This window comes from Nicotiana tabacum, chromosome 20 (assembly GCF_000715075.1).
Source record: "Nicotiana tabacum cultivar K326 chromosome 20, ASM71507v2, whole genome shotgun sequence".
NCBI classification, from domain to species: Eukaryota; Viridiplantae; Streptophyta; class Magnoliopsida; order Solanales; family Solanaceae; genus Nicotiana; species Nicotiana tabacum.
Window position 1 is genome coordinate 86293637 of NC_134099.1, and position 27893 is coordinate 86321529.

The following is a 27893-nucleotide window of genomic DNA, read 5'->3' on the forward strand; positions in this document are numbered from 1 at the left end:
TCTAGGTCGCCCACCAGTATAATGCGGGAATACATTTAAGTTCTAGGTCGCCCACCAGTATAATGCGGGAATACTTTTAAGTTCTAGGTCGCCCACCAGTATAATGCGGGAATACATTTAAGTTCTAGGTCGCCCACCAGTATAATGCGGGAATACATTTTAAGTTCTAGGTCGCCCACCAGTATAATGCGGGAATACATTTTAAGTTCTAGGTCGCCCACCAGTATAATGCGGGAATACATTTAAGTTCTAGGTCGCCCACCAGTATAATGCGGGAATACATTTAAGTTCTAGGTCGCCCACCAGTATAATGCGGGAATACATTTAAGTTCTAGGTCGCCCACCAGTATAATGCGGGAATACATTTAAGTTCTAGGTCGCCCACCAGTATAATGCGGGAATACATTTAAGTTCTAGGTCGCCCACCAGTATAATGCGGGAATACATTCAGCTCTAGATTTTGGAATCAGTCACCCCACCTGAAGACAGAAGGTTACAACAGAGATCCCCAAACGGGAAACAATAAAATCCCCAGCACCAAGAAGCAGACAACTGCAAAAGCAAGCGCACATTCAAAGGGAAGAAGGAACGCGTCTCAAAAGAAGTAGTTTGGGAACGTTGTAGCATGCCCAGTATAACAATTCTGATGAAAAGCCATACCACTGAAGAAACCATTGGAAGATCTAAAGAAGAAAGCCGTGTCCCCAGCAAATCAAGCAAAGTGATAAGAACTGACATTCAGAAAAGGTGAAGGACCAGCATCATCTCCAAGTTCACAAAATAAAGGCGTCGGAGGAAAGCATTAGCCGACAAGAAAGCAAGGCAACAAGAACAAGTTGAAGATGGATGAAATTTCAGGATCCTCAGTTTAACTTAGCTTCTTGTTTTCCTTTTAGAGCAATGTAATAGGGAGATCGGTTGAGCAGTAGCATCCTACAGCAGCATACAACAGCGCACAACAACAGCAAACACTACAGTCACACGGTAGTCCCAGCTACCAAAATTTCCCGAACTACATTGACCTGATTCCTGTTTCAGCCCAGGATATGTAGGAAACCTCTGAAGCAAAGGTTCGGTCAAATCTTTTTCAAAAATGCTTCACACGGAGTATTCGGACGGGCAAAAATCGCTCGCTTATCTTTGCGCGAAAACCCTTCGTGTCTTCGTGCAAAGAGGGGCAGCTGTAAGCATGTGATTTTTGCTTTACGAGCAATCGCTCCAAAAGAAAATAAAAATAGTGACAAATGATTTCGCTGTACAATTTTTCGATCTTTCCGTGACATGTGTTGTTAGTCGTTTGTGAGTCTGTCCATTTTGCATCTAGTCCTTATCAAACAAAAATACAAAAAATATATGTGGCGTTAAGAGAAAATTCAAAAAAAATATAAATATACGTGCATCGTCCGTTTTAGGTTGTGATTTAACTTACTTGGTATGATAATTATGTTGAAATGCCATATTGTTATTTGTTTTAATTTCATTTGTTTTATTAATTATTTTTATTTTTATTTTTATTTTTTTTAAATTGGAAAACAAAAGAAGTTGAAATCAGTTGGGCCCAAAAAATAAGACAAAAATAGGCCCAAACCAACGATCTGACCCGGTCCAAACCCAGCCTGCCCAGGCACGGACTCAAACGACGTCGTATCGGCGTCCCCATTTGAAGCCGTTGATCTGATTCAAAGGAACGGTCCAGATCAGGTTGTCCAACTCACCTCAACGACGCCGTTTCAGGCAAGTTGAATCTGAGCCGTCCAACCTCATTGATCCAACGGTCCCTGGTTCCCTCATGACCCGACCTATTTAGCCGGTTTAACCCAACCCCTCACCTAAACCAAAACGACCCCGTTCCCATACCAAACGACCCCGTCCTGTTACCCACCAATAGATCTAAGCCGTTTAGATCACTTGATCTAACGGCTCCAATCTCTCTTCCCCTTCCATATATAAACTTGACCCTTTACCCCGCACCCCCTATCCGAACCCCCCCTTTCAGTCATCTCCTTCCCCGAACCCTGAAACCCCCAAACCCTAACGCCGCCCTGGTTTCCTTTCCACCAAAACCCGGCGGCACGAACGCCGGTGACCACCCCCTTCACACCCCTAAAGCATCCAACCACCCTGAACACGAATCCACTAACCACGAACCTCGAATCACTTTCGTTCGTCTCGAATCTTCATTTGAAGATTTGAGTCGAACCCGGATCTATGCCAAATCATCCCATCTTCATACCAGACACTCCCCTGACCTTCCTCGTGACCAAACCAAACTTGGTTTGGTCCGAATCTACCCACAACTCCCAAAAATCCAGATCTGGAAATCCAGACTTTAGAACACATGCACTTGGGGAATCCGGCCGGTTTGGACATAGGTTTGAGGTCTAATAGACCTTAATCAAGGTGTTCTCATGTGAGAACACCCTGATTAAAGTTTGTTCGGCCTCAAAAGTTCGAAGTCGAGTTTGATTTGAGTCCGTTTGATTTCAAACTTTTTCAGTAAGTTTCCTTTTCTCTTTGTTTGGTTCTAATTAAGTTGTCAGCATATTTCTTTGTGTTTGTTTGTTATTTTGTTGTTTTTCATTCGGATTTCTTCCATCTCTGTTAAAGGCCTTTTATTTGGCCAATTGTCTTCTGTTTGTGTTCTGAATATACCCTGTGATATACGTGTTCATCAATTAGATTAATCGTCAAGTGAGTTTAATTCATATAAGTTCCCAGTGTTTGAACAAATTTATCTGAGGTCATTCGGGACTCTATACATGTTGTTTATATGAACGATTGATTGTTATGTGTTACGATTAATATAGTAGAGTCGATATATGTCGTCAATTAGTTTCAATCGTTAATGGTAACAACTTGATTCGTATTGCTTATTTCTGCTGTGATCGTATTTGAGTCTCATTAGGAACTGAATTGTATTGCCTGTTGATTTTGTTCAAATTAAATTAAAAGAACATCTAGGGGAAAGGTTATAATGGCAGATTCAGATTTTGGTTTTTAAACACAATGCCATTTGGTTTGGACTGTGGGCAGCATGTGTATGGTTTGCTTTAAGGAATTAAAATAATCGGACAGCATGTGCTGTCAGATTATATTCCTACTGCCCATACTTTGTTTAAACAAACAAGTGATCAGTACACTTTAACAACCAAAAAGAGAGAGGGGCTGTCAGGGATTTCATGGGGGCTTGGTTATTTAAAACAAGTGAGTGGAAAAGCAACATGGGGGGGGGGGGGCAATTTTGAGTTGTAAAACAGACTGTAAAGTGTTAAGGTTAGGCTATAAAAGAGGAGACCATCCGTTAGAAAAGGGGGTTGATTTTCGAGTCTTGAGAGAGTCTATGAGTAAGAAAACTGGAAAAGGAAAAAAACAGGAATAAATTTCAGAACATTGTGAAGGAGTATTGCCTAGAAGAAACTGTGTAAGAATCCAGTTTGATCAGGTTGTCTTCGTGGCTTTGCTTTTTCTGTCGTTTGCCAAGTTTTCTTGTGGTCATTGGATTTCTGTTGCTGTTACATTCAACATTCTGGGCTGTTATTTCCTACTCTGTTTTACTGGGATTGTCCATTTGTTGTTCGACTCTTTGCTGAGCTTCATCATTATTGGCTGGTTGTTTGTTGCTGTGTTGTTGCTGTGAATCTGCTGATTGCTGTTGTTTGCTGTGTGCTACTCAGCTGACCCTTTTCCTTCTTCTTCTGTTCCTCTACATCAGGTACACAACCAAGGCATTATCAAATGTAATTAGAACATTGAGCATGAATGCAAAAGAAAGGAAAAAGACTTGAAGTTGATTTTCATATATATACTGTTATATTAGATATCATGTATTGTATGATAATTTTCATTCTTGTATTGACAATCGAAGCAGCCTATATGCCTAATGTATATTAATATAAGTTAGCTAAATGGTAGCTTACATATGTATGCTGATAGGTGATAATATGTTCAATGAGATATGTTGCATTTCAGATTCTAGTTTACTTTGCAGTATATGTTGATATGTATACCAAGTATGAACACTGTACATCCTGGATTAAGTTCTTCCTTTTTCGGATTGATGGTCTCATATAACTAGTAAACCACCTGTTAAGACAAAGAATACCAAACTTGCAATATCAACCCCGTAAAGGTCGAGTTCAGACCAAAACAGGCCTAGCCGGCCTGCTTCGAGCAAGCAGGGGCCCAGGTTTGGCCCATCACGCATGGGTCGAATTTGGGCCCATGACTACTTATTCGACTGACTGTGCGCGCAGCCTTGTTCCTGATTTTAGCATTTCCGAATTCTGTCATAAAATAACTTGCAAGCATTAATTAATTAGGATTATCTACTGCTTTCGATTGATAGAGACAAACACGACAAGAAACGTAGTTGCTATAGGATATCCTTTAAAAATAAGAATGAGATGAGCCTCGCCGAATAAAAACACAGATTGCGGGGCCCTCAGTAAATACTTGTTTTAAATTACTTAGAATTCAGGAGGGCCGCTTAGTGAATTCCGTGGCCTTTCCAAAAATAATAACGCGATAGTCTTTTTAGGCGCGTGTTTAATAATTTATTTTCTTAAGACTTAGGGTGTGCATTTCATGCGACCCAAATCCAAATCCCACAACGTCAAGTAAGATATGTTCCGGATTGCGGGTGCATTTCATGTGACGCAATCCAAAGACATGTTTTAAGCGACGTTCACATTCCTAATAATGATAATTAATAAAGTGGTTAAAAGATAAAATTTGCACATGGTTCATAATTGTATTTAAAAATCAGAAAAATAAGCCGAATATAACAGCTGAGCGACCGTGCTAGAACCACGGAATTCGGGAATGCCTAACACCTTCTCCCGGGTTAACAGAATTCCTTATCCGGATTTCTGGTACGCAGACTGTAATATAGAGTCATTATTTTTTCCTCGATTCGGGATTAAAATTGGTGACTTGGGACACCCTAAATCTCCCAAGTGGCGACTCTGAAATAATTAAACCAATCCCGTTTCGATTGTCCTTTAATTGGAAAAAACTCCCTCTGCGCCCTCCCGGGCGCGGAAAAAGGAGGTGTGACAGGAAGTTGTTAGCCCAAGTAAAGGTTTGTTTTGAGGATTGGCAAAGGAAGCTCACGCATGAACCAGGTCCATCCCTCAGGTTCATAAAAACGGGCAGATTTGAGTACGTGAGATGCACGTGAAGGAGATAAGCTTAAATTGGTGTATTTAGTATCTCCTAATCGAAAAGGTTGCATAATTGATAAGGAGAATGACTCCTTACTCAAAGAGAACACTATCCAAGATAGGGAAGGAGTTAGAAGTTGAGATCAACTAGAACTCTTCCACCAAGGAAGAATAGCATTAGAAATCTAGTTATTCTCTTCATCTACTAACTCTATAAATTGCATGATATTCTCACTTTACAGGTGTTGCACAAACGCAAAAGTTAAACGTGAATTGAGAGCAAAATAGCAAGGCAATTTTGCAAGCAATTCGCGCGTGATTCAATTGTGCAAACCTGAAGCTACATGAACCAGATAGAAGAACCAGTTCCAAGTGTCTATATTTTATTCTAGTTCAATTGTAGTAGGTGTTTTCATATTGTACCTTGCAGCTTTATCTAGAGGCAATTGTAATAGGTACTCAGAGTTTTCAAGTTAGAGTTAATTTGAAGTTGTCGCAACAGTTAGAGGTTGTGTGCTACAACGAGATTAGAGTTAGTCCTAGGTTTACAAAAGAGTTTTTGTAAATGTAGTTTTTGGTTCAATGATTTTAGTGGAGAGTTTGGAAAAATCCTACTAGAAAGTAGGTCGTTGTTTTTTCACCTTTTGAGACAGGCGTTTTTCACGTAAAATACTTGTGTTCTTTAATTTATGCATTTATTATTCCGCAACAGTAGTATAAAAAACACATAGAAGAACCAAGTCCTTTTGTAATCTGTGCACGTGAAAAATTGGACACCACACAAATCACCCCCCTCTTGTGTGGTATTGAAGTATAAAAGACCAGTTTAGGTTTTTGTTAGCATTATTTAAGTTACTAATATTAATGGCTATAAAACTTATTGGAACATTCAAAAGTTCCAAGTCTAACCTTGAAATAATAACTTAAAAGATAAAATTATGAAAAAATTTAAGAAATATTTATAAATTACATCACAATAAGTATATTTTAAATATATCTAAAATTTCTATATATGTAATGTCGGGTTGGTTTGCTTTCGATTTGATTTTCTTTAGTTAAAACAAAACCAAACCAAACTAATTATGGTCGGTTTTTTTCCCAACCCCAAACCAAATCAAACCAAACTATAGTCAAGGTTTTTTTTTTCTCAGTTTGATTCGAATTATTGGGTTGGTGCTTTGTAGACCTCTAGGTAGCATTGTAAGGTAGATGTAAACCAAGATTTGCAGATACGTTAAAGCTCTGTGCATCTCAAAATTGTAGGGAATCAACCTGATCAACTATTAACCTTGTTTTTGGGCGATTGATAGTTTAGTCATCATCTACAAACAAATCTAAAGCATTTTCAAATAGATCATAGCCAAAAATCATCAGAAAAGGAAAATATAGCAAATACAACACAATTCTAAAGAACATCACACAAGAAAATCTTACAAAAAATGTTCAAAGCTATTAAGAATTTTTTTTTTATTACAAACTATCATTTTCATCTCTTGGATCTCACTCACTCTTCTACTAATTGTAATAAACCTACTAGAGATGCGTATACTGTATCAATCTGCCACTCAGTATTAAACACATAATCTAGGATTTTTGGAATCAAAAGAGTTACTACAAAATAAAGAGAGTGACATTTTTCACATAAATTAAAAAGGAAAGTAAAACATATAATTGAAATATATTGAGTAAGTAATATTGATCGATAACTTAGAATAAATAATAAGTACTAGTATGCTATAACATGTTAAATTATATTAATAATATAAATAATTCATTGCTATGTCAACATATAACTTATTTTCTTGAGCAAATGTATATTCGTCTCTCAAATTATCAAAGACAAATAGAAAGTTTATTTCTCTCTCCTTTGGCAGAATCTAAGAGCCCGTTTGGACATAAGAATTTTTTCACTTTTTTTCGAAAATTTTTCATTTTTTTTTCGAAATCAGTGTTTGACCATAAAATTTCCAATTTTTACTTGAAAATGAATTTTGAAATTTTTCAAAAATTTGAAAACTTCAAAAAGCCGTTTTTCAAAATTTTTACTCGGATCACTCGTAAAAATTCAAAAACAACACAAAATTATATTCATGTCCAAACACAACTCTAATTTTCAAAAAACTTTTTCACTTACAAAAGATTTTTGCCTTTTTTTTTTTTTTTTTTAAGAATTTTACAATTCTTATGTTGAAACGCCTACTAATTACAGAAACCTAGATATTCCTTATGTCCAAGTAATCCTAAATAGAACAAAGTAGGAGTAATTCTTTATGCTCCGAGGAGTACATTTAGCCCCACTCTATGTCTATGATTGACATTTTAGCTTTAAGAAAGTGAAAGACTTGAAATTTGGCAAGAGAGATGCAGATGTACGATGTGGGGCACTGCAATTGGTTGAAAGACCAACTTAAATCTTGGTTCTGACCAAACAGCAAAAACAAAAACCCAAATCAGGACAACAACGTGAGAACTGAAATCTGTAAGAAAATTCACGCCTTCTGTTCATTCTATTTACCTTTATTATCAAGAATCACAAGGCCCCATCACACCAAACATCACTATTTTTCACCAATTCCACAATCACAATCCCATAACTTCTTTTCTATACATATATAGGAATATATAAAAGTGTTTATACAGTGGGATGAAATGATAAAGATGACAGCAGTTTCAGTGGGGAATGGGAATGAGGTATGGAGAGCTCATGGAACAATGGCTATGATACAGCTCCTGTATGGTGGGTACCATGTTATTACCAAAGTGGCTCTCAATGTTGGAATGAATCAAATTGTCTTCTGCTTATATCGGGATCTTCTTGCTCTCTCCATTCTTGCCCCTGTCGCCTATGTTCGCGAAAAGTTAGTCCCTTTTTCTCTATGTTGCTCTTGAATCTATTATCCAAGAATGTATCTATTTATGCAGACATATAGTTTTAGTTCTAATCTGTGGTGTTTGGGTAAGCTTGAGTAGATTTTGACTAATTCATTAAGCATGTTATTGCTCATTAGCATTGGTATCGGGTAAATCAGTCTTGTATTTTGTTAACCTATTTACTAAGATGGAGCAAATGAGCTTACACCAAGTTTTGTAGCTAAGATTTGGACCTAGGATCCCCAGGTTGTTACTCCTATGCCTCGACTATTTAGCCATACTCTTGGGGGCATGGATTATGATTTTACATTGAGCCAATTTTTGCAATTATATTTGGTGGAAGATTTTTGCATTGATTTATTTCTTTTTGATCAAGTAAAATGCAATTTTATTATTAATGGGGAAAAAACTCCAGTATCCAAGAGGCATATGAGAAAGGTAGAGAATGTACGGAGAGATATGATTCTCTACGAAAGACACCCAATCTTATAGACAAATAGGAACCTCTTGGGTGCACCAGAAAGACATTAAAATAAGGAGGGTATTCCTCAAATGTGTAAAATCAAGCTCTTCATATTGAAATCTCTCCTATTTCTCTCCCTCCATACTGTCCACATAAGTGCTACTGGAGGAATGTTCAAAGCCCGTTGTCTTCTCTCTGGTCCTCTAAAGGCCCAATTGAATAGTGCATCCTTCATAGTACCTAGCTTGGTACATTGTACCACGGACCATCTTAAGATCTCCTACCATAGACATAATGTTACATGCAGTTAGATGATCCACGTCCTCTCCTGAGTGTTTACACATAAACACCAACTAACATATGTAATCTCACTCTTCCTCAAGTTTTTGCCCGTCAGAATTGCACCTCTAGATGCCAAACCAAGCCAAAAAAACATGCTTTTTCTGGCACCCTAGGGATCCAAACCAATAAATGAGGGCAACTCGATTTTTCTCTAGCTAGCAACTTGCAGTAGTCTTTTTACTGAGAATCGTCCACTGCTCGCAAACACCCATTTCCAGGAACTGATTGTCTACCATTAAAGTTTGTTTATGGAGCAAAACTCCCTTATCTCCCAATCCTGAAGGTTCCTTCTAAATTTGAGATCCCATGTAACGCTCCCCTCATGTAATCTCCAAGCTTGTTGCGTTGTCATCTCCTTTTGGCACGAAATGTTGTAGATGTTTGGAAAAGTAATCAGCAACAGGTTGTCCTCATACTACCTGTCCCCCTAAACTAACCCTGCACCCTCCCTCACCCCTAATGAGATACAACCGTGAAACTCTTTTCATCCCTTCATAATATTCCTCAAAAGGTGTTGCATTGATTTTATATTAAAGAATGTTAAAAGTTGTGGAAGGCATGGGCAGGCAGATGCATTCTTAATAACAGATGTTATTCACAGTTAATTCATGTTCCGTCCTTTCTACTATTCATGTTAGAAAATATTATTTCTAGATTTACTGAAACTCGTTTTGCTACAATGTCTACTAGTATGTGTTTATGACTTATGAGAGTCTGGTCGCCTGAGCTGGTTTACCGCCAACCCGGTGTTGCATCTTGAGTTTCTGTAGTAAAAGCTAATTTTTGTCTTAAAAGTTTGGTTAGTTAATGTTTCATAAAAGAATTATGTTGTTATTTTCATCTTTCCTTTATGTGCTTCTAGTTGACCATTTTGATGGATTAAGATAATTTCTGAATTCAGTTTGAATTTATTGTGTTCCATTGCTAATTGACTTGGTAATCCACTATGATTACACCTGAAATTATTCTGCTATTCTCCCATTTGAAGATTTGAGAATGACAACCCTATAATAGTATGAACTCATCACAAGCTCTCAAAATGAATGCTGACTTGCTTATCTTGGTGTGTGAGATGGATCTAAAGAAAGAGTTATTAGATTCAGTAAAAATGGCAACGAAAGCCCGATTGAGGGTCTTGCTGCTCAAGAATGTTTTTTTTAGTGAAGCAATTTTCTTCAACAAACATAACATATGGATACATTCTTTTTAAAAATACTCATATCATGTGTATACGGTCTTGGACTTCACATAAAGAATTCTTTGTTGATATTATGAGTAATATCTCTTTTACTTGAAATTGTTGCTCATGTCTCTAGCTTTTGCTCTCTCATTTATTATCTGATATCATTGTTTATACATATTTGTTTAAATGTGAAATTCATTTCTTGCTTTGTGTTAGTCCTCTTTGCACTACTTGAAACATTTTTTTTTAATTTTTATTAAGCATTTTTCAAAATTTTGAAGTTCTTTTTTAAATTAATTGCAATATCAGAAAGTACATGGTGCAACACTAATAATATTTCCTTCCATTCTATGTCTAGGCGGTCGAGAATTCCTTTAAATAAGCGGCTTCTACTATCATTTTTCATTCTAGGATTTACCGGGTAAGTTTGATGTGCCTACTGTTCTGAGTAGATTTGTGTTATTAACTTGTATAATTCTTACACTGAACAAAAACCTGATTTTTTGATATTTTTCTTGTTTCTTGGCAACTGCAACAGTATTTTTGGGAACCAACTTTTGTTTCTTTTTGGTCTTGGCTACACAAATCCAACTTATGCTGCGGCCGTGCAACCTGCAGTACCAGTCTTTACATTCATATTTGCAGTATTGATGGGGTCAGTAAGAAATCAACCCCTTTTCTTTGAATTCTGTATCTGTGTCTCTTTCACTCCGAATTCATGTATATTTCTGTAATCAATTGTGGATAATTTTGTACTGGAAGTTGGAGAAAGGGGACTTGGAATCTTGTGTCTCTTTAGGATGAAATGCTATAAGCTGATATTATTGTATCCTTCAAGAAAACCTGAAATGGCTTTGTCTAAATTGAATTAGTAATACACGACACTAATTTTCACACCTCGAATGAGAATCAGGATTTCGATAAATATGATACTCTGTGATATTATTTTTGGATATCTGCAAACTTTTATTAAGGATTAGCTATAAAAAAGTTATATAACAGGTTCATCGGATGAGACTGCTCTGCGTACAGAGTAAGATAACATGTTTGGTGTTTATATGAAGTTCCACTATTATAGTTCTATTGCAGTCAAAGTAGTATAGATGAACCGGTTCAGTAACTTTAAAGATGGTGGGAATCCACATAATCGGTAGATATAGGGGCACTTTACAGGAAACTATGAACATAGTTGTTGAAAGGGATGCTAAACTCTTTCGCCGTTGACTGCTTCTTAAAAAAGAAGGAATCTATGCAGCTATGCACATTGTATTGCTTCCTACATTTTTCACCAAAAAAATTGGTTTCAGAACAAATTATTTCTGGGATATTTTCTGAAGATGTAAGAGAAGACCTGCTAACTATTTTTGTCTTGAAGCATTTCATTTATCTAAGGAGAGTGGTAATCAAGGTATCCATTCTTTTGTTGCTATTTGACATATTTACTTGTGACTTTTGCAGTTTTATCATTTAGTTTTAGTACTAAAAGCATGCTAAAATTGACGCCCTTGATACTCATCTGTAGATTCTTTGTTGTTCTTCTCTGCTTGGCAATCTTGTCCACAAAGTGGCTGCCATCCTCAATCTAGCACCTTCTATTTTGTGTAATTTTCATGTATTTGCACATCCAGTTGTCTGTTGTAGTTGATGATCTGTTCAACTTTACTCTTAAATGTTATTTTATGCAGTACAGAAACAGTGAAGCTCTTTACAGTGGAAGGTCAAGCAAAGGTTGGAGGTACAATTGTTTGTGTTTCTGGGGCTATTTTAATGGCCGTCTTCCGTGGACCTGTGGTTTTTGGAAACAGGGACTCAGAATTCATAGCACATAGTGATATAAGTGCTAGGGGTCAGCCAGAGCCTACTGGATGGTTAATGTCAAGATTTCTGGAGTTGGGGTTCGATGATTGGCACCTTGGAGTTTTATGCTTAATAGGAAACTGTATGTGCATGGCGGCATACTTAGCCATCCAGGTAATTTGGTGAATTTTTCCTTTTCATTGATTCCATAAGACTCAGATGAGAACCAGATATTGTTCCTCAGCAACTAAACTGAAAGGCTTCACACATAGTATAACAATTTTGGGCCCATTATCCACCGAGTTTTGAACCGTGCACCACTGGCCTTTGGGGATTTCTCGGTTATAAAAAAAAGATAGATATACAACAGTTTCTAGCATCAATGACCAATTCCGCGAACATGCGGCTGAATGTGATTTGGCATGCTTTTGTTGAGTACATGCTCGTTCCTATGATTGACAATCTGAATTCAATGAGACCCCCTGACACTTTGTTACTTTAGGGATGAAAATTTGGTATGTGATTGAAAATACGGTAAATTGTTCATGAATTTCAATGAGAATAGGGTTAGCTAACCATTAATGTCTACTGATCAGACCTAACACTTAATTGACCACCTTAATTTTAGGCCTCTTTTCTTTTGATTCCAAGGGATTCTGAGTATTGAGATGTTTGATTATTATATGATTTAATAACAAATCCTTCTCAAAAAAAATATAATTTAATAACAAATAATAACTTTATTTGAAAAAATAACAGCATTAGTTTCTAATCAAAGTAATCTGTATTTGGTTGGTGCACATTGTTCTTTTTGGGACATAGTTGATAGTTTAGATCTTGGCATATCTTGAAGCATTGTCTGGAAGACCCTTGACTTTGTCTGATAAACTATTTCTGTTTGTATTGTTTTCAACTGCGCTGAGTTGGCTGAACTTTAAGAATTTTTCAGGCTCCAGTTTTGGCAAAATACCCTGCGAGTATATCAGTGACAGCATATTCCTACTTTTTTGGTTGTCTTTTAATGATAGCAACGGCCTTCTCGATGACCAATGAGTCAACAGACTGGAACTTGACACAATCAGAAGTTTTCGCTGTGTGCTATGCCGTAAGATTCTCTTCATTCCCTTATGGTTCCTGTTCTGAAGCAGGTTTTAATTACTATTTTTTTCCTAGTTTCAAATTATAATGACTTGTCAACTAGAAAGATATTAGATATTAAGCTGCAGCAATTTTTAGAATATCATGCCTGATCGATATATTATTTAAATGGATTATTGAATATGCTATGATTTGGCTCAATGGGTCGAAGGAGTAGCAGTGAAATTCGCCACAGCCCCCAAATGGAGAAGTGTTCAGCTTGCTGCCTCCCACTTCCCCTTCAGAATGTCTTAGAAAGTAAATGCATTGGATTTCGGAGGGCAAAGACTTCCTAAATCAGTCGTTTCTCTCTCTCTTTGGCATCTAGGTCTATTTCTCTTTTATGTTCTCCATATTTCGGGGCCGGGGTGGTTCCAGGGTCGGGGTCGAGGACGGGGTTGGGGTCGGGGGCCGAGTGTCAGGGGCTGGGGCTGGGGTTGTGTCGGGGTCCGAGATCGAGTTTGGGGTCTAGGTCGAGGGTGGGGTTGAGGTTCGGTGTTGGGACCAGGTATCAGGGTCGGGGTCGAGGTGTTGTGGCCATGGTCGGGATATGGTCTAGGTCGGGGTTCGGGACGGGTGTCATGGTCGGGGGATAGGGTCCAGGGCTCAGGATTATAGTGTTTGCCTAATTTATATCAGAATGGTCTTGCAAAAATATTTTCTCCTCGCTAACCAAACATTAGAAAATAAGTAAGGAAACCACTTTTTTTTCCAGGAAAATATTTTCCGTGGAAAACATTTTCCATCATACCAAACACACCCAAAAAGTGATGATTACTCTTATTGCCTTTCTTTTTTCTTTTATATCAATTCACCAATTTATCATAGCTCTTGAGCCTGATCTTCAACTTTGATCTCTCGTGAATCAAAAGTTTGTAGATATATAATTGTCCTTTTAACTTTTGCTACAACCTATGCAATACGAGTCCCTTCATATCAGAGTACGATTTCATTTGTTTCCATCTAACCTTTTCATTAATAACATTTCCACCATAAGTGACTTTGTTAGTTTCGATTCCTCTTAAGCAACATGCATCCCTTTTTATTTTATTTTATTTTATTTATCAAGGAAATACTTCTGTTTAAGAGGAGAAACATAAATTGAAGAGGTCAATATGTCTTCAATTACAATAGGAAGACAAATCAAGTAAAATTAGCGATCTTCATTTTCAACGCAGTTTGTTTCTACAACAACAACAACAACAACCCAGTATAATCCCACTTAGTGGGCTCTGGGGAGGGTAGTGTGTACGCAGACCTTACCCCTAACCTGGGGTAGAGAGGCTGTTTCCAAATAGACCCTCGGCATCCTTCCCTCCAAGAACTTCCCACCGTGCTCTTGGGGAGACTCGAACTCACAACCTCTTGGTTGGAAGTGGAGGTTGCTTACCATCAGAGCAACCCCTCTTGTCACAGTGTTTCTAGAACAATGCCTTTTTTTAGGAGAAAGTGGAAATGCTGTATTCTTAACTTATGGAAGTTGCTGTAAGGCGTGGTAGTAAGTGATAAAGTTGTGACGACGCAATATCAAGGCTTGCTCCTTAATTCTAAAAATAAGGTAGGTGAGAGGATAACTCAAGCAGAAGGCAATTTAGCTGTCCTCAAATTTCAGTTTGATCGTACTTCTCTCAGCCATATTGCTGCTATTGCAAGGCACTATGTCATCAATCACAAAGATGTAATCTCATTAAGGAAACCTGGCTCATCTTGTGGATGGAACAAAACAGTATAATTAGCATCAGTATGAGGATCACTCATAGCTGATAATATGAGAGAACATAACAGTAACTTGAGATGGTTTGACTCTGTCCTTTATAGATCTCCAGATGTGCTGGCCTACAAGTGGGAAACATGATCATTGAAAGTGTTAAAAACCAAATAAGGTAGATCTAAAATCACATGAAAGGAAGTTGTTTTTAGGGATCTCCAATCTCGAAATCCATGCAGAGATAGCGAAAAATAGAACACAATAAAAGCAAAATATTTATATAGGCGAATACCAACTAGTTGGGATTAAGGCTTAGTCATGTTTGCATGCTTACATTAAGTCCAGATTTGATTGGAGTCCTTCTAGCCTCTTTATAGATTTGTATGTCATTAGAAAATGTAGAGAACCTGTAGTATTAGAGAACCCAAATTATTGAATATCGGAACGAAAGTGGTCCAAATGGAGCAAAATAGATATTGAGGTTTCATATAGTGGACGCCAGTTAGCTTGGGATTGAGGCGCAACTGTTGCTGGTGTAGTAAATCTGACATAAGCACTTACATTCTCACTGCCTATGTTATGAAACAAAGCTCATTCTGTTCCACGTGAATAAGGATTCTACTCAAGATAGTAAGGAGCTAAGCTTCAAGTTGTGGCTTTCTTTCAACTTGAAGCTTAGTTCCTTCCTATCTTACAAGCAGAAGAGATGCCTTGAATTATACTAGTCTATCACTGATGTGCATATAATGCGTGCCTTATAGCATACAATCTAGTGTACAACTGACACTTTTAACGGTCTTCATGCTTTTCTTCCCTGGTATTGCTATCTAGAGTTCCAATCATCATTGACTACTTAGTAATGGCAATTAGTGATAGAGATTTACTGCCAACCATGTCTACTATGAATGCCAAAATATCCCGTGGAATTAGTCAAGGCGCGGGTATTCTGGCCCGGACACCACGGTTATTCAAAAAAAATGAAATAAAAAATGAATGCCAAAACATCTAGTTAAGCTTATTTTTAACTGATTCATTGTGGATTCTCTCCTTCATCTGTATATCTCATCCCTTGTGGTTAGGATGTGCATTCTTATTTATTTTTTACAAGGAACAGTCGTTTAGTTAGCGGTAAAAACAAAATAGTTGAGTTACCATAATTTCTATTTTTTCAGGGTATTGTTGCATCTGCCCTGAACTATGGAATGTTGACATGGTGCAATAAGATTCTTGGCCCTTCTATGGTTGCTCTGTATAATCCACTTCAACCTGCTGCTTCAGCATTCCTATCAAGAGTTTTCCTTGGGAGCCCTATTTATCTTGGAAGGTTAGTGCTCTAATTTTTTTGACTCAGTATACAACAACAACAACAACCCAGTAGAATCCCACAAGTAGGGATCTGGGGAGGGTAGAGTGTACGCAGACCTTACCCCTACCTCGGAGGGATAGCGAGGTTGTTTCCGGGAATTTTGAGTCAGTATACTGCCCCTAAAAGTGAAACTTAAGTAATATCCATGCTTATTATCATTTTCCTCTTTGTTATGCTTCACAATTTTGGCACAATGAGGATTACAAAAGCGAAAGAGTTTTGAAAGCTCCTTCACGGGAAAATGAGCATATTCGTTTAATCATTTTATTCCTACATCAAATTTTCTTTATTTAGAGATGGTTCTTGTTAAAAGTGCTCAAGTTTTGCAAACTTAGAGGATAAATAGCGCTCAGTGTTATATTTAAAGGACAAAGTCAAGCCTACACCGAAAGATAAGGGATAATTTTGGCTAAAAACTCGAACATTTGACTGTCTCATATAATCTTCTTTTCTACTTCTACCTTCTACTTATTCTTAGACGAACCCTTTACTCTAAGAACTCATGAATTTGTTATTTGCAGCATATTGGGAGGGCTTCTCATTATAGCTGGGCTTTATTTGGTAACTTGGGCATCTTACAGACAGAGGCAGGCAGCCATTGGAACTGTTTCTCATGCTTCACGGTCGTCGGATCCTCCAATTCAATATCAGCTAGGACACCTTTTCTCCCTTCCTACTTCCTCAATACCAAAGATCATTGATTAGATAGTGCTGTGGATATTCATATTACTTGATCACCTTCATGATCATTTATACAATTTTATCAAACTTTTTTCTTGCAGTAGTCAGAAAGCATATAGAAAATCTTTCATCTCAGTTTTTAAGTCAACAGTCTTATAATTCTGCCAAACTATTTTGTTCGATAAATACTTCTTTTCATCAAATCCTGCAGTCTGACCACTTTTATTTTAAGCCAACATGGCATTGTCTACCATATCTACTTTAGAACAGGAGAGAGCAATTTGATTCTTTTAGATAAATAGAGTTGGACAATTCAACATGCTTTTAGTTTCAATATCAAGAGTGTTAGTGAGATAACTCAGTTTTTGATTTAATAATGTTAGTAAAAGCTGTCGCTTTGTCTTAATCTTGTCTGCGGCAAAGGATGCTCAAGGCAGAAGGTAGAAGCTCAAATATGGGTTCGGCCAAATCCATTATGTACACATTAAATATAGAACCTAGTTATTAGCACTTGAAGCCGTCGTTCAGAACACATAAAGTTGGAATCATGGCTTCGCCTCTGACTCAAGGCCCCTTGCTTAGGGTGGTGGTGGGTGGGGCTATTTTAATCTTGTCTCCTGCTAATGATCGGCATTTGACAATTGAGTAACCAAAGCAACAAGCTTTAAAATCCACATAGATAACTTCATCTACCAAAGTACCTAATCCATTAGTTCAAGCATAATCCAGAATGCAGAAATAGTATGGAAGGATATTAGTTAAACACCATCAGCAAATTGAATTGCCAAACTTTCAAGGACAGGCATATTACTTAAATTAGTGTATAATCATAATGTATCTATATCCTATTGATCTGCAACGTTATTATCAAAATATTCTAGATATTCAATCTTTTGTATAACGTAGTTAAGAAGCTCAGTACCTTGTAGCTTAATAAGCTAGAATAAGCTTAGTTAAAAGCTACGTTTTTTTACTAATTAGCCATAATCACGTTTAAGTTGCACAACATGGCTCAAACTGTATGCTTAGTATTCTTTAGGCCTGCTGACCACATTATTGGGCTAAGTTAATCCAAAGACACTCTTAACATGGTCTCCGTTTTTGGACCAAACCTGGATGATTTTCCCAAAAGGCTCCACGCATCAGAAGTATCACCTTACCTTATATATAGCCTATTTTTTCATATCAACTTTTAATATAGGACTTTATTCGCATGAAGATGGAACTTATTTTTGAAGGATGTCCAGCTATGAGAGCTAAGATAGCTGCTGGGAGCTGTTCAAAATAGTCCATTCATTGAAACAATGCAAAAAAGGTTGGTCCAAGGAAACTATTTACAAAAGTCAAATATAACAAATGAATAAATAAATAAATACTACAGATAAAGTCCTACTGGTCGTGTGTTCTTTTTGTATATTGGATCAAGAAGTCACCAAGATTTTCACAAAACAAGTCAAGGAACTGATAAGTGACCTTTATGTCCAAGTGATTTCCATGATGATTCCAAACACAGTAAGTGTAATTTCTCAAATGCTTAGCTCCTTCACTGCCTCCTCATATTCCCTGATACAAGTTCATTTATCAAGATTGGATTTTTATAATGGTACAATACTAAAAGGATTTAACTTATGTACGATAACAGTGTAAAAATTGGTACATTATCAATGTAAATTAGTAACATATTTTAGCAGGTTACTAGTCTACTAAAGTCCTACAAAATAAAGGAAAAGAAAAGAAAATTTTGCGGCGATGATCTGCGTTTCTTACCTACTATAGTACAACATCATGCCATGATCTCTCCTCAAAGACCAATTGTGTGGCTGCAGAATCAGCAATCTTTCTGAAGCCATAATAGCCAGCCTAAAAAAGTATAATAACATCTCATACGTTATGTCATTATAAGTATGCACAGAAATAATTAAATAAGTCTGTTAAACTAAATCAGATGTTTTGGTCAGAAGACAGTGGATACTACAAAGGAAAAATCAAGTCTACATGCAGTGTGAGATCTAGTATTGTTGGCTGCTATATAATTTGTATATATATATCATTCTGTAACAGGATAGATAATGTGACAAAAAGCCAATCTGCATATCTGTATGCTTTTTGGCTTTGATAAATGAAGTTAAAATATGGAGAGGAACTTTTCAAAACCAGGAAAGATGGCTGCAGTATCACAGAGTAAATGGTTGAAAGTTAAAATCTTTAAGAATAACATTGTGTCGCCAAAATCACAATTCTCCCCATTCCAAGGTTGCAATTTAGCATCTTGAACCTGTAGGGACAACACAAAGCGGCACCTGCTTGTTCAAGATAGCATATCAATGGTAGAAACAAAGACACAAAAGAATATAAGATCATTACCTCAAATCTTGAGGCCGCACCAAATATGCATTTGAACTAAAATTATCAGTAGACCTAAGTGGAGAGGAGAAGTCGGCATTAAACCATGATTTGCTCTAGAAGCACATTTCCAGTGAAGCCTCTGAAAAAAAGAATGTAGTAGAGTAATAATTATTGGTCACGCGACCTGGCTGGCAGTTTATTAGGAGAGTTGATCGATTTCCCAATAATTGCAATCTCAAGCTCTGTCTGTGAATTGCTATTGATATCTGAAGCCATTGACTTGAAAAGGACTGTGTTCACTGCATCCAAAAGGTCAGCCAAATTGCATCCTATTTCTCTTGGAGCTAACTCTGCTTCAACTTCCCTTGCAATAGCATTCAACTCAGACATTCATTCATCTTCTTTCCAGCTAGAGGCATGTTCCACTCTAGTGATTCAGATGGCAATGAAGTACATCTTCTTTCCTTTTTGACTGAATTAGCATCCATTTCACGGTTAAAAGCCATATATATATGCCTCATCCCCAGTGGCAACGTAAAGCAAGGTCTATATCCCATAGTAGACAGTTTAAGTTCTATGCATAAAAAATAAATGTTTACACAATCAGGTAAATCTTTATGATAATTGACAACATGATAAAAATAGTAACTAACATGCAGCTATAATAGGTTAAACTATACTGATGAAGTAAAAACTCTTCGCACCAATAGTGTATATAACTTAAATCCTATATATAATCCAGCCAAATATCTTTTGTCTTTTGACTGGAAAGAAATTTCCTGAATAAACTTTTTCCTTGCACCTTTTTGAACCTGCCAAATCTTAGAAACCTCAATCAATGCACTTAATATAAGAGACAAAATGCTCCAAATTCTCAGAAGAAACATATATAGTCCTGATCTCCTGATAAATTTTGGCTCTAGAAGAAAAATGCTTAACGTCTTGCTTTCATGTTGGAGTAGCCAATTTCGTCCATCTTCCTTTCTCATTCGCAATCCGACCACCAAAATTATACCTGATGATTGTAAAGAACAAAGGGTTTGGGAATTGCCTAGTACTAGCACCAATGATACAGAGAATATTAGCATAACATACACAAATCGAGAAAATGTCCTTGTAAAAGTAAAACAAGAACCAAAAATCATCAACAAGATCCTGCTGAATTTACAAGAAAAATAACCTTCTGAAAATATCTAAAGAAGCCAAGAATATGCTTTAACAGCATTGCTCTGCTCACCATCATGGGTTGATGACACACCCCTTGCAATGATGCATACAGCATTTTCTAAGATTTAAAGATAACCAATAAGGCTCGAAAACAGAATGTTAATGAAATAAATACTTTTTTTTTTTTAAAAAAAAGCACTATCAAAAAGCAACAAAGATACGAGTCAAAAGAATAGTTCAAGAAGATGACTTAAGAATAACAAGACATGAGCTGACGATGATTAATGCAAGTTAACTCAAATTATAATAGCATAACCCGAAGCTGACATGTTAATATTTTATTACACTCTAATTCCTAAGATTCCATGACATTGCTACAAGAAATTTGATTTTTAACGACCATTTCTTAACGAAGGGACATAAATCAGGTCATTATAAGTGTATTTATAGCAACCAAATTTTTTTTTCCAGTCGTTAAAACTAATTTTTAGCTCAATATTAACGAGGAGATAATATTCGGCCGTTAAATATAACACAGCCGGTCATTAAATAATTATTAATTAACAAAAGGCGCTAACTTTTCCCTCATTTTTTTCGCACACCTCAACTCTCTTCTCCCACTCCCACCCCCACCCCACCCCCTAAAAAAAGGGAAAAGCCCTAAGACGTCGACTAATTCTCTAGACAGTTCGTATAAACCTAAAAAGCCAGAAACGTCAACTTCTCTAACAGTTCCATCATAACCTCAGTTTTGAACGAATTTGCAGAGATCTGCTACGACGAATTCAAATAATTAAAGAAACTGATCTACTCCTAAAATTCAGCAATTAGCGAACGCAGCTACTCGTCACCTTCATTGACAACAGCTGCTCATCTTCGAGTTTCTTCTCATTAAGGTAAGGTTCAAAATTTTACCCTTTTCTACGTGAATTGAGTGATAATTTTGCTAGAAAAGGCATCTCAATTAGGAGCAGGGATGAGAGAGGCCAGAGCATAGATTGTGATTTGACTCCCCATCAGTTGAGCGATATCTGTTTTTAACGAGCAACTGCTATATCTCATGCCACGATTAAATCATCTTCTCTAACAGTTTATTCTGAATGTCAATTTCGTGCTATCAGTTTCACTGAGTGCCAAGTATAACTGTCGAAATATTGGTCCTCCTAAAATTAAAGTTGATAATTTTTAGCGGTTGCGAACACACTTGTATGTATATGGATATTGGTGTTCCCTTTGGTGAAAGAATGACACAAAATACAAAAATTATTTCTATCTATATATTGATTGGACAATAAGATGAATCAATATGTAAAACCAAAATGGATGGGAAAAGGGGAGAAATGTTGTGTTTCAACTAGAAGCAATCTAGAGAAGAGGGTGGATGCACTGTCCTCTTTTGGTCCTTTCCTCCATCATAGCTTATCTAATATACAACAATCTTATGTAATCCTCATAATTTTATTATATAACACCCATGATGGAAATGATACTAGTAGAAAACTTTGTGTTGAGTGACCAGAGAAGCATCGATGCACTGATTTTAGCTACTATACATTGTACCAAAATGTCATGCTCATTCGGGATTGATTTAGAAGGGGTGAAGAGGTATATGAGAAGAGAAAAAAGGAGAAAAGATTGGGAGAATGCGTAAAGTTGAATGTCGTATGATGGAGTCTTTCATAGGCATACTTTACAATGTGTATATTATATTTATCTGATGTGAGACACTAGTATGTGCACTGTTACTTCTGTACGTATTTAACTTGGTCTAAGTCTAGCTATCTTCCCCCTCAAGGGGTGTGTGTATATATGTCATACCAAAGTTTGTTTCAACCTACATATATAGTTTATGGATTAGCAATGAACTTAGTACGTAAGAAAGTTAGTCCTCTGACTTTGCAGACTTGGTGATTGTGTCTCTATGATAAAACGATCGTCATTTGTATATGCTTGGTTCTCTTGAAAAATATTGGATTAGATGCAGTACGAATTGCAGTTTGATTATTGTACATAGTTGTCTGATTAATCTGCACAAACTTCAATTCTCGGAATAGGTATTTCATCCATAAGAGTTCATCAGGTTAATCGTACTGGCAATATGTTTGTTTTGACTTGCCAGCACATATTGTATCATGCTCTTTCAGGATGGATGGGCTAGGGAGTAAATACACACAACTTGCAAAGATAGTGTTTGATCAGCATTCATCACCATCTTCAAGTGATCAATAGATTGAATCATTTAACAGGTTAGTAGATTGAAAATCCTATTTTACTTTGTGATGTATGAGATCGAATTAAAAATAAAAAAACATAAATTTTTTGTTTTGAAATACAAAAAAAAAGTAAAAAAATATTTTTTAGGGGAGGGGGTTTTGCGGGGGTGGGGGGTGCAGAAACAAAAACAGAAAATTAAAAATAAAAAAAAGTAATTTTTTTTTTGAGGGGGTGAGGGGGGTTGGTGGTGCAGAAAAAAAGAAAAACTGAAAATACAAAAAAAAAAGTAAAAAATTTCTTTTTGAGGGGAGGGGGTAGGGTGGGTGTATGGTGTAGAAAAATAAAAGAACATAAAATTAAAAATACAAAAAAAAAGAGTAAAATTGGGGCAACTAAATAAATTTTTATATAAGTTGGGTTGAGATACCTTTTATTTTGGATGAGTTTCATAGGTTGTATTTGGGCTACTTAATGAGTCAGAATGAGCTATAAAATACAATGGGTTAACTTGGGCTCAGCCCAAATTGACCCATGAGCTAAAATGTTTGTAACCCAACCCATTTATCTCTGGGCGGATTGGGCAGGTTAGATGGGTTTGGGCTCAAATTGCCACCCCTAGCCATCACCAATGGTTCCTTCACTAATTGTTGGGTTTCTTAGTCTGCTCATTTTTTGTCCAACAATTTCTAACATAGGTGGAGGTGCCACCATTGTTCTTCTAACATTGTTATTTCCTATCTCCTTGACACTTGTTGTATACTTGCTGTCAATATTCATTCCTATACTAAGTATATCATCTGCTACCTATTGGGAAGGCAGTACTGGTTCTATTGTATATGATGGAGAAGGTTTGTTTGGGGTAGGGACCATGCTCCTAGTTATCCTCTTCTTCTTTTTGTACAATTTGATGGGATAAGTTCTCTTTTTTGCTTTTAATTTTTTATAATTAGTAAGATGATAAAATTATCACTTTTGTTAGAGATGGAATAAACAGAGCGTATAGCAAATTCTTTAGACAAACAGAGAAAAATGTACACTCGGGACACTTCCTTAATGTTTTGGAATCTCAGTAGGAAATTCCAAAACCTTTGTACCATCTGTTGCCTTAGGATCCTTCAAAGCAGCAATAGTTTCAGGAGATGATTGAGCTCGATTCCCATTAGGAGTTGGAGCATCAAGTACCTGCCCAACTCTTTTCTCCTTCCGATCTGTTGAGAGTTGCATCTTAGATTGTTCAAGTTCCTTAGTGATCAACTGTCCAGCTGCGTTAGCGTATTGCTCAGCATCTATAATTATATAGCAGTCCTTTCGATCAACCACATGTGCTTTTGCATTCTTCACACGAGGAGGTTAGACTCAATGAATTTGTAAATCCAAATAAACCAATTGCAGATTACAAAACTGAGATTACTGGAATAACCGCCGGAGATTTAGATGGAGTTTCTTGTTCATTGGCTGATGCACAGATGTCCATGAAGAAGCTAAAAACCATATTGATTGGCCACAGTTTACACAATGACCTTCGAGGTAAGCTACATCTTGCATCATAAGTGATGGTCTTTAATTAACATTCAAATCTTTGGTGCACATCTACTGGTAAATGGAAATGATATGGCTTTTATGATCACGTGTCTCCTTTTAATATCCCCAGGCTTTAATGTTATTTCTACTCCCTTTTCTCTTTTCTTTCCCTGTCCGTAGAGTATTATGCCGTGCTTTTCCTCAGTTATGTCCTTCGCTTCTTTTTTCTTTTTTTGATAAAGATCTGTTATGTTGTTCTTAATAACTTTGAAGATAGATCATGCAAGAGTGATTGACACATCTTATGTCTTCAAATATCAGGATCAGCCTTCTAATAGAAGACCTTCTTTAAGTAATTTGTGTAAGGTAAGCTGTGCTTTTTTAATCTTAGTATTTCTTTCCCATGCTACGGTATGTCCACTCTGTTGAATTGTTGGCCATATCAACCCTTACTTTGGATTCCTATTTTATTTGGGAATTTATAAGTGCAGACATTTTTTCAAATGCTTTTATCTGAACACTCCAAATAACTTTATTCATTTTGTGTTTAGTAAAATAGTTGTGCTGCTTTTTTTTTAGCAGTCTTTGTGGTTTGTCCCCCTGTTCTTCTTTTTCCAACTATGGTTCCTTTTATAAACTGAAGATTAACAAGTATTTAACTATTTATCACAAGCTCTGCTTGGTGAATGCTATTGTTTACTTACAATAGTTTCCAAATAGTTGTGTTAGGTTTTGAACTTCGAAAGAAGGACTCTCCACATAATTGTCTGGATGATGCATGTACTGCGATGAAACTTGTTCTTGCCAAGATTAGTGTGGAGTTGATTGTATCATACCGTTAGTTCATGAGGAGGTAATATCATAAAGCCTTTTATTTTAAATTTTATTTTCTTTCTTGTGTCCTGATTATAAGATGGTCATCTACTCCTTTGAATTTAGGTGCAAGAGCCCTAGGTGGCAAAGCTACTTGTCCACAAAATACCAGTGTCTGTTCATAGCGAAGAGTTACACAAAGTTATTCCTGGAGACTTTACCATAGAAGTTAAGGTTAGGAGAATCTCATGCTTTTTTCTCTCTCATGTCATATAAATAATAAATGACATCTTTATGCAGTTTGCACTACTTTATGCTGATTAGTTTATAAAAGCATATGTCGACATTCAGTTAAGAATCACATTGTTGCTTGTTTGCGTTTTTTTAATGGTCTATGCTATAGTCATTCCTCATGTTACATGGATCCTTCAATTGCCTTAATGTACTCGTGTCAAACTGGTGTGACATTGGGCATAGGTGTTTTTCTAATTCTTCAAAAAACACTAATATTTGCCAGAAGCTACACGTGCCATGCCAATCGATGGTCTATCGGAAACAGCCTCTCTACCCTATCGGGGTAGAGGTAAGGTTAGCGTACACACTACCCTCCCCAAACCCCACTTGTGGGATTATATTGAGTTGTTGTTGTTGTAAAACCTGAGAACCCCTAACTACAGTAGCGTCAACAAGACCTGTAGCAGCACTGGAACCACCTGTTATAGGCAGTAGCTTACAAACATCGGATCCTTTAGCTACAACATCTGATTCTTGCCCCTCATTAGCCACAATAGAAGTTTTAAAACCTGTTGATTTATCAGATGGTTCACCAGCTGCATCCCTGCGACTACCACCTCCCCATTACCATCCAGCTTAGGATTAGTTTGTAACACTGAGTTCACAGCCTTGTAAAGCCTCGCCAAGGCTGTAGTAGCACGAACATCACCTATAGGTTTAGATTGATCCTTCACCACCTTTGAAACATCACCTACAGGATTTATTGGACCACTATTAGCTAGTTCTTTTCCAGGTTTTGTGACCTCCTGCTGCCCAGATGCATTCTTAGCAACAATTGCTGTATTTCGCATCTTATTAACATCAAATCCTTGATGAACTACAATGGACTTGTTCCCATTATTATTAGCAGCATCCAAACATGTTCCCTCAACTACCTGCTGCCATTATTTATCATCCAACAATTGCCTCAGATCACCTTGAAACTTCTCCACCAAAATTTGATCTTCACAATCCTCGTCTTCCCCATTCCTTACACTGTCTCAAGTCCTTGACAAAATCAAATGACATGTATTCTCACCATGCCCTTGACGCCTACAACAAGTACAATATAACGGCAGTTGTCATCACAAAGACATTGGATCACATTCAGTGATAGTTTTGCCCCAAAAAAAGGTATTTATCCTTAATATAAATACTTAAGGAGACTCCTTACCAAAAAAGAAGTATTTTTGCAGACTAAGGATCGTTGGATCACATTCAGTGATATTCCTATATTGATGTCATATCCTTGATATAATGTAAGGCCTTTAATTGTTCTGTTTTATCCAATTTAAACTCTAATCCCATTGAATAGAATTCTTGAAATAAATATATCATTACGTAGTACTAGTATTTGTTTGTGAGTGAAGTTTTAAATTTTGATTCCAACAAGAAAATGGGATTGAAGTCTAAGAGTCGGTATTTCTTTAAACCCCCACTTGTTATCTCGATCATCGAAATGAAGTCTTGCATTGTGAGTCATCCTTTCCCTTTCTTCTTTTTCTGGAAATTTTCAGCTTTAGACTACATTTTTAGAAGTTGAGCAATATGCCTATAGGATCAACATAGAAAAAGATTTTGTAGTCATTCGAATAGGCCTGTTCATCAATTTCAACATGTACTTTTTCACTTCAAATTTTTCATCTTTATATTATACTTTAGTATGATCTTCTTTAGTTGTTTATTCTTTGTTACTAAACTAACATAAATTTGTTATTTTAACAGATTAAAAATTTGAAGTCCAAAGAACCTATCCTTGAAGAAAGTGTAGAGCATATTGAAGTATAAGAGGTTTTTGGTTTGTGGGGGATGATTAAAGACATTGTCTTATGTACATATATATGATGCAATTTTACTTTTTCTCTCTTTAGGAATTGTTAAAAATGATCTCTTACAATTTAGATTGGTTTCTGGTAAATATGATACTTTAGTTCATTATACTAACAAGATATCAAGTATTTGGTTTATTTTCTAATGTTGTTCAGCGTGTATGAAAGCATATAAAGAATTATTACTATTCATGTAATTTAAATTTTAGTAATTATATTTATTACATTTTCATATTAGCGAAGAAAGATGTGGTTATTAAAACTCTTTAACGACATATTTCTCTAACAGATAAATGACTATTAACGAAGGGAATTTTGGCTATTAAAAGCAATTATACAATCAACGAAGGGAATATCGGTCGTTTAAATTACTTGAATTGACTTAATTAGTTGTCGTGATTAGAGTTTTTTAATTACCGGATAACATTTTAACGAGGGAAAAATCCTATCGCTAAAAAGCATGTATAACGACCGAAAATTATACTGTCGCTAAAGAACCTTTAACGACCGGATTGTAAAACCGGTCGTTAACTTGTAACGACGGAGCTTTTAACGACCGGTGACGGCTGAACTTTTTCCGGTCGTTATCAACTTATAACGACCGAAATTGGACTTTTATCGACCAAATTTTCCCTCGCTGAAGACCTATTTTCTTGTAGTATGAGAATAGTACTATGCTATATATCTGCTCGTTGTTAAAATAAAAATTCCATGACATTTATCATGATGATTAAATAATGACGATAATGATGAAAAAAAATGTGTCCTAAAAGTTAGTAAAAGAATACACGAGACTTTTAGAGCCGCCAAGTTAAAGGTGACCCTACTAGGCTACGAAATAATATCAATTGCTAGCCAATCTCTCTAACCAACTAATTGTTTGATAGAAAAGACATTTGTTAATTAAGTATGAAGATTAAGGTATTAATAGCGTTTGCGGCAATTCTAGTAGAGTATTTTGACAAATTTGGAGAAGAAATATTCATTTATTTACGTAAATATATGCATTAGCCATTAAGT

At 36.4% G+C, this 27893-nt stretch overlaps 1 protein-coding gene and 2 long non-coding RNA genes across 5 annotated transcripts; 2 read left to right on the forward strand and 1 right to left on the reverse strand.

Annotated features, from left to right (window-relative positions):
- The first annotated feature begins 7437 nt into the window (after positions 1-7437).
- On the forward strand, positions 7438-16913 carry LOC107775276 (WAT1-related protein At4g19185-like). Of its 2 annotated transcripts, XM_016594995.2 has the most exons (8): positions 7471-7641; positions 7779-8020; positions 10380-10442; positions 10560-10676; positions 11707-11992; positions 12768-12923; positions 15836-15987; positions 16551-16913. In XM_016594995.2, exons 2-8 carry the CDS (start codon positions 7812-7814, stop codon positions 16732-16734), a joined length of 1167 nt encoding a protein of 388 aa, XP_016450481.1. In that variant the 5' UTR covers positions 7471-7641; positions 7779-7811; the 3' UTR covers positions 16735-16913. The 2 variants fall into 2 exon arrangements, with proteins under 2 accessions (XP_075097241.1, XP_016450481.1); XM_075241140.1 differs by having other exon boundaries at positions 7438-8020.
- Positions 16914-17025: 112 nt separating this feature from the next.
- Positions 17026-20720, reverse strand: LOC107775279 (uncharacterized). The gene is made up of 3 exons (XR_012703898.1): positions 19075-20720; positions 18478-18570; positions 17026-18273 (listed from the first exon to the last, which is right to left on the reverse strand). It is a non-coding gene; the product is annotated as an uncharacterized LOC107775279 (long non-coding RNA).
- A 116-nt stretch (positions 20721-20836) lies between these two features.
- Positions 20837-27065, forward strand: LOC107775278 (uncharacterized). 2 transcript variants are annotated; one of them, XR_012703987.1, is made up of 7 exons: positions 20837-21119; positions 22368-22469; positions 23830-23964; positions 24280-24324; positions 24679-24811; positions 24898-25005; positions 26770-27065. It is a non-coding gene; the product is annotated as an uncharacterized LOC107775278 (long non-coding RNA). The 2 variants fall into 2 exon arrangements; XR_012703988.1 differs by having other exon boundaries at positions 20850-21119; positions 22343-22469.
- The last annotated feature ends 828 nt before the right edge of the window (positions 27066-27893 follow it).